General features: G+C 43.5%; 1 protein-coding gene across 1 annotated transcript in view; it reads right to left on the bottom strand.

Moving 5' to 3' along the window:
- Window positions 1-375: 375 nt before the first annotated feature.
- Window positions 376-7,113, bottom strand: part of nrg3b (neuregulin 3b) — a gene marked incomplete at both ends in the record, with an annotated part of 188,821 nt that continues 182,083 nt past the window's right edge. The window contains 2 exons of the mRNA XM_080048466.1: window positions 376-1,162; window positions 4,407-4,589. Coding sequence (XP_079904592.1) covers window positions 376-1,162; window positions 4,407-4,589 — 970 coding nt within the window. The remainder of the gene's footprint in view (window positions 1,163-4,406; window positions 4,590-7,113) is intronic.

Below are 7,113 nucleotides of genomic sequence, written 5' to 3'. Positions count from 1 at the left end.
ATGACACACTATTTTGGTTTCTAAGTAGAAGCTCCTTTTAAATAGTGGCATTTTTTTTCAATACAATGTTGAAGTCAGGCTCCCACTCAAGTCACGTTTTTTTGTTGTCCTTATTTAGTCACATTTATTCACAATGTGTGTTTATTTGTCTCTTTTTTCTTTATAATTCAACGTCTTTTGTTGTGTCAATAAGTATTCCCCTCTGCAGTTCCATCTGTTCATGTTCCTTCAAAAAGAAAATCCACGGCCGTCTTTTTTATGGTCCGTGTGACCGCACGCAGATGGTCCCACCTGCTTACCATCCGGTGTGCCACCAGCAACGGTATACAGTACATGTGAAACAGTGTCTTTGAAGCTTTTACAGAGTTAATCCAATCAGCTTGCGGAGGGCTTGACAGAAGCGTTTCCAGTTCCTCTGCAGCTGGGTCCTTTGGTGGCCATGATGGAGCAGTTTGCGTTCCCTCCTCCGTACGCCAGGGACTCTTGACCTCGACACTGTCCCTGAAGGGCTTCTCTTTGGCCTGCCGCCTTCCATCCTCTGCTCCAGCTGCCTGTGTGTGGCTGAACTCTGCCTGAATACTGGACCCTTTTCCCCTCCCAAGCCTGCACGTCCGCCTCAGCCTCCAGAGTGTCTGTGCCACTACTGTTGATTTCTGCGTGAGACGCCTTCGTGGGGACGCAAAGGCTTTTCTGTATTAATTCCTGCGCCACTTCCACCGTGATTTCAAAGGAGCAGTGTGTTGTTTGCGCCGAGTCGAGGTTCTGCTCCGACCCCAGCGTAGCCTTGGTGGCTGCGGCGGTGCCAGGAGGGCTCACTGGGCTGACTTGCATGATGACACCGGGGGCCAGCACAGCAGTCTCACAGGGGAAGAGCAGAGAGGGAGGAGAACCGCTGATGGCTAGTGCTGACTTTCCAGGCTGCCATTTGAGGAGCCCCCCTTGATTCCGGTCGCTGGCTTCCATTTTCCCCGCCTCAAGGTCACAGGCTTGGAGCGAAGGGATGATGGGCACGGAGCGAGTGCGCAGGGAGGAAGGCGGGATGATAGTGGTTCCATTGTCCAGGCGCGTGCAGGGGACCTCCGTCCATCCCTGTTTGGCGGCGAAGTTGGAGAGCGACGTCCTGCCGAGGAGTGCGCCCACTCTCCCGCCGGCAGAATCACACCTTTAAAGGCACAGAGAATGAGATTAGAAAATGGAAATTAGTGGGAAATGAAGAGTCATTTATAGTGTGACCTTTTTTTGTCCTAGAAAGACACCCATTTTCCTGAAAGATAAAAAGCGAGTGAGGATTATAGAATAGGGTGATATCGCAAGATGCCTTTTCTTTTCATTCCCCCCTTATTGTTCTACACAGTTCCAAAAAACAAAACAAACATTTAATCATCTCGCACCAACACAATTATTATTAATCACGTACTGTTCCATCCTTAATCTTGTGTAATTATTTATAATCCTTGGGCACGAGCAGTCTGTATTGTTAATGCGTTGAATGTGTAACTGAAAAATCCCCTTCTCTCGTGTCCTATTGAAGACTTAAGGCCTCAGCAACACAGCTGAAGGATTCCTCACCCTGGCTCTTGTGAGGATGTGGTGAAGATGATATAATCACGTTTTGGAGAACAAATCTTTGCCTGTTTCATCCATCGATAGGTTTCATCATGACACAATCTCACAGAACACGCACCTTGTCTGACAGGTGTGAGATCTGGTTTTGAATGTCGGTGTGTATTGGGTGGGTGTGAGAGTCTCAGGATACATGTACTGTATATTCCTCGTGACAATGAGTTTTTTCACGAGTCGGCGCTGGCGAGCTTGAAAAAAAGGCATCCTGTCTGGTTAAAGAAAATGATACAGCAAGAGCCTGAGCGACGTATTCCGGAGTCAAGTGGGTGAGTTTGCGTACGTGTTCGAATGTGCACACGAGTTGATATTGTTACTTAAGACTCAATTCACATTTAGACTCGCCCGGGCACGGCCTTGGGAGACAGGCAGCCAGTGTTATTGTCAGCCTTCGGAGACTGTTTGTAGCATAACCAGGTTTGAATAATTGAATTACTTTCCCCCCACTCACTCACTCCTCCCCTCGGTATTAGAAGGGGCAAAGGCAAGCTGGAGGTAAATCCAAACAGATCAAAATGTACTTTAAATTCTCTCCTTGTCTGCGATGGAGATAAATAACTGTTTTGACACTGTATAATGACACAGACAACACTCTGGGGGGATTTTGTTGTCGTATAAATGGAGAAACATTGAAGACTAATTCTCCTGTTGTTGTGTTTTGTGCGCTGTTCTCGCCTCTTTTTCTTTATTTTTTGAACACTTCCCGTCTGGCCGCGGTCTCTGCCTCCATCTTTCCGCCTGCCACACTCTCGTTATTCCCCGCAGAATCTTTCCCCCTTTTCCTCACTTGCCCCTCTCTCGTTCTCTCCCTCTCCCTCTCTCTCTCTCTCTCTCCCTCACACCTCCTGTTTCTCATTTCCCGGAGACGAGAGGGTGTATCCATGGCAACAACAGGGGAGAGGTGGGGGCCAGCCAGAGGGAGGAGGTGGCTATATAAGCTTGATGATTGTTGTTGTACCGTTGGCTGCTAAGTCGAGAAATGATACGTCATTCCAAGCCTCCCGAAAGGCCGGGGCGAAAATACACTCTGATGGATCAGCGGGGGTATTATCAGAGGCTAATGAGATCTAAATTGTTTAACTATACAAATGCAATCGTATCCCCAAAGAAGATGAGGAGCCCTTCTTATTTCAGCTCCCGCTCCTTAACGCCCCAATAAGCTGTGTTAGATTTAATAGCCTATAGCTTATAGAATTCTCATTAGCTTCTTTATTAGTTTGTTTGTTTGTTATTGTGTGTGTGTGTGTGAGTGTGTGTGTGTGCGTGCGTGTGTATGTGAGAGTGTTCAAGAGTGAAACTGGAAGGATCACTTCTCGGCGACAACCAGTTTAAAGAGCCACTGAGATCCATGGAGCTTTGTTTAAAAATGTAAATTATGGAAGTAGGTCAGAAGAAGAATTTGGCATCTCACTGTGTATCTTGCAAGTCACTCTAATGCTCAATCAGGTTGGCATGCTTATGGGAACACTGCTAGGCACTTTTAAGTGTGCGGAATGCACCAGGGACACCACCGCTTCAATGGCAGACGTTTCTGATAACAGTGCCATCGCTCAAGTTGCACACACTGACAGCAAATTAGGCTATTTCTGAGTCGTATGCAAAACAGGACTGCCGTACTCAGGCTTTAATATGCCCTCTACTGCATCTGTAAATGAAAGCTAAAAACAAAGTTTAAGTGAGAAAGCCAGTGGAGCTGCTTGACATTATGCATGATTCTGCTTAGGAAAACAAGCATGTCAGTAAACAGTGTTAATATATTCCAGCTTTGCTAGATGTCTCTGAACAAACAATTTGATTTATAATGTGAAAGAGAAGCGAACCGTTCCTACATGGATCGTCTAACCCTTCCTCGAGGACGCCCGACGACCATTGGTATCAAACTTGCCCGGGAGGATATCACATCTGGCTACCTTTTTATGAACCCATTCCAGTGAGGATCATCAGACTGTACTTTTCAAAAGTGTGAGTTATTTTAAGCTTCCCCGATAGCCAACAGGCACAGAGGTGGCTCTGCCAAAAGCCCTCTGCTTTCGGTGCCCCCTCAAACAGCGGCAGCAGCTGTGGGAGCCACGAAAATAGGGCAACATGGCTGTCCTTACACGACAGCACGATGAGCGTGAGGGAAATGCGAGATTTGTAAACGCCTGAAATTAATCCATTGCAAATCGTAGGCTTGTTCTAGAAGGCTGCGGTCTCCCAGTAAAGGCTCCCTGTATAGCTAGAAAATGACCAAAAAATAGAATGGATTTATATGATAAACCATTACGCTTTCCGTGTAATGCTTGAGCAAAAGTAAACCATTATGGACACCTTGAAAATGACTCCTGTATCATCTGTTAATTTGTTTTGGTGCTGTTGTTGTATTTTAAACCCTGATAAAAAAAAAGCATTTTGTATGTTGACAGGCAACAGCGCAGTGGCAAGTGTATGGAGGATTACTCACACGGACTGATATCTCGGACTTCCCCAGCACCATGATAGTGTTGAGCGTTTGGGATCAAGTGTTATCTCTGTAATTAATTGTGACATTCCCAGTTGAAAGAGGGTGCAATCAGATCTCATTTACTTCCCCTGGATCAGATTTCATATTGAGCCAGTTCACAGATTTGAACTGAGAGCTCTTCAGTCGGACCACACTCATTTCTCCCCTAATCATCCTTCTGCCTTTCCAACTTAACCTCCACTAATTCTAGGGGTCCATCTCACTGAAGAGGCTATCTGACCTCGTGGAGGGATCAAACAAACATTACAAAAACTAACAGAATGTGAGACAGAATATGTGTCACCTCCTCATGGACTCCATGTCTGTTGACTCATCCTCCTGCAAGTGTTTGTAGACATGGCCAGCCCCCTTGGATCCATCGATGAGATTGGTGGTTATTTTGTGTTTCCCTCTGGAAATGGGCGGAGTCCTAAAGTAACTGGTCTCCCTTCGTTGCCGGGCGGGACTGAGTGAAAGGGAACTACTCCTGTTACATAAAAGTTAAAAAAACACACAAAAAGGACATTAATCACAGAGTTAACACTTTGTTTTGCTATACAAAGCTACATCAATTCAAACACTCAATAAATTCTTTTGATGTTTTTCATCTCCTGTGTTCATTCATGTAGAAAGGATTGCAATGGATTGACCTTTTTCTGCTTGATGTTTGAGAGGGAAAACAGCATCATAATCCAAATTCAATTGACTTAGTGCATTGATGTCTTCAGTACTGAAGTGTAAGGCATCAGACTGGGGTTTCAGATTCATGTGAAAAGAATGGTAATTAACCAGTCAGCAATACAATACACATAACCGTTAAAATAATTTATGCTGGCATGCATGCGGACAATTAACAGGAAATATTTACCGGGTCCAGCAGTTTAGCCTGTTAGGATATTAACACTTGTTAATTAGCACTAATCACAAAGTACAGATGAGGTTAATGGGAATGTCATCATTTTTGCACGTATTTGGTCATTAGCAACAGTATTGCAAATTTTGACCTTATGATGGGGCTTAATTAAAAGTCAGTTGATTGCCAATGTCATTAGAATTCATCCTTTGTGGACTTTGAAATTGTATTTTGCGACCTTCCATCCAATACAGGTCAATAATATATTTCACTATGGAAAGACAAATGTCAACCTAATTGTGGCTCTGAAAGGGGAAAAGTCAGAGGATCAACAAAATCACTTTGATTCACCTCTGGGGACAATGAATGCCACAAAGAACAGGAACAAATTCAAGTGCCTCTGGAACATTTGACATCTCTTCCTGTGTACTTCTTCAAATGTACCACCTGTTTGCTGAAGCTCAAGGGCACATGCATGTGACTATAGCTGTGTCTCAATTCAGGGGTCGCAGCCATTTAATATTGATATCCTGCTGCTGTCAAGGATAGAAGGGGGCGTCTTTAGAAAAAAAACAGCGCTTGTTGCCCATGAACACTGTTGTTGAATCGTCAAGTGAGCAGTAGGTGGTCGACTTCAAAGAGGATCCATGACTCTCTGCGGCAAAACAGCAATGACATGAAATGCAAATCAAAGTTACAGTGCACTAACATGCGAGGGCAAACAACTATACGGCCGTACCGTGTCGGACTGTAAGGGAAAACTTTCAGTCTATTTGAATGCATTTCAGCCCTCTGGCTACCTCTTTGGTCACCTGCTACAGCCTTCTGTTGTGAACAATGGGTCAATTGAGTGTCTTCATTTAACTGAACCACAAAAACAAATCATGGCATGGTTATAATTTCGGGGTGAAGAACGTGTTTGAATGTTAACACTAGCAGCAGAAATCAGTGACACAAATTCTCCCAGCTTGATTTCAGCAGCTCTTGAGTGATTTGGCATTGTGGCAGCTACAACTATGATTATGTATGACCTAGATTCAAGATGTCTAAATGTTAATATCTAGCCTGTCCTTAAACTGAACTCCCTCGTTCCTTGTTATTCGTGCAGTAAACTAAATGGCCAGTAGACATAGGTGATTAATTGATAGCTTACTGGAACACAGTGGAAAAACTATCAGCTATAATCATTTCTAAATATATGCGGCTGTGGAACAATAAGCATGGCTAATGTTGTCTCTAGTCTTTGCCAGCATTAGTAATTTCTATCGATTGATGTTGTAAAAAGGTTGATATGAATAAAGATCCATTAAGTTAGCTCTGTTAGCTATTAGCAATGATTTTTTCATTATGGATCACCTGAAAGCTGGAAAGCAAACTGTAAATATGTTTTTGTGCAGAAAAAAAATCACAAGGCTGTTGTAATTATTAAATGTTAATTGTTAAAGGTCTAAAACTGTAAGGCGGGGTGCTTATCTCAAATAATCCTACAGCCCCCTGATCTGAAATGGGTTAGCCTGGCTGTGAGAGTAATTCAACACAGATTTGAAAGTTTGAAACTGTACATGAATGGAGTAGGCCTAAACACCCTTTTCCCACATAATTAGCAGGAGACCCTGGCACAGCACTTCTTATGCATCTGTCAACTCAGCACAAAGGAAAATCTCTGTTCACTGACTCGACTTGAGCATATCGATTAGCCCGCGATACTACAATTTTCCTTGTAATCCAATCATGTTAATGGAATCTCGGTGATTGATCACATTCCACAATAGCACAAATGAAAACTATGATTGACAACTTGCAGCGTTATGATTATACATTGACTTTGACGGCGCTATTTCCATCAGATTTTGCTGGCAAAGCAACTCGGGGAAAATGCCTGAGAGATAGGTAGAACACAGGTAGCTTTGCTGGTCAGTTTTGTTCAGGAAGTATGAACATTGGAAATTATTGGTTCAAGATGATGGATTTGTTTATTTTTCCTAACTGGCATGTGTACAAATAAGCTCAAAGTGAGAACATTTCAATGTGACCATTTAGAATATAGCTACATCCCCCACAAACAAAGTTAGTTTTTGAATCAGAGGAAATGACCAACATGAGGTCAAGCATTTTATTTGTCGTTAATGACCAAATACCTGCAGAACTACCATTCCAA

Source organism: Ammodytes marinus, assembly GCF_949987685.1.
Source record: "Ammodytes marinus genome assembly, chromosome: 20".
Lineage (NCBI taxonomy): Eukaryota > Metazoa > Chordata > Actinopteri > Uranoscopiformes > Ammodytidae > Ammodytes > Ammodytes marinus.
This window is presented reverse-complemented; position numbering and strand designations above follow the sequence as displayed.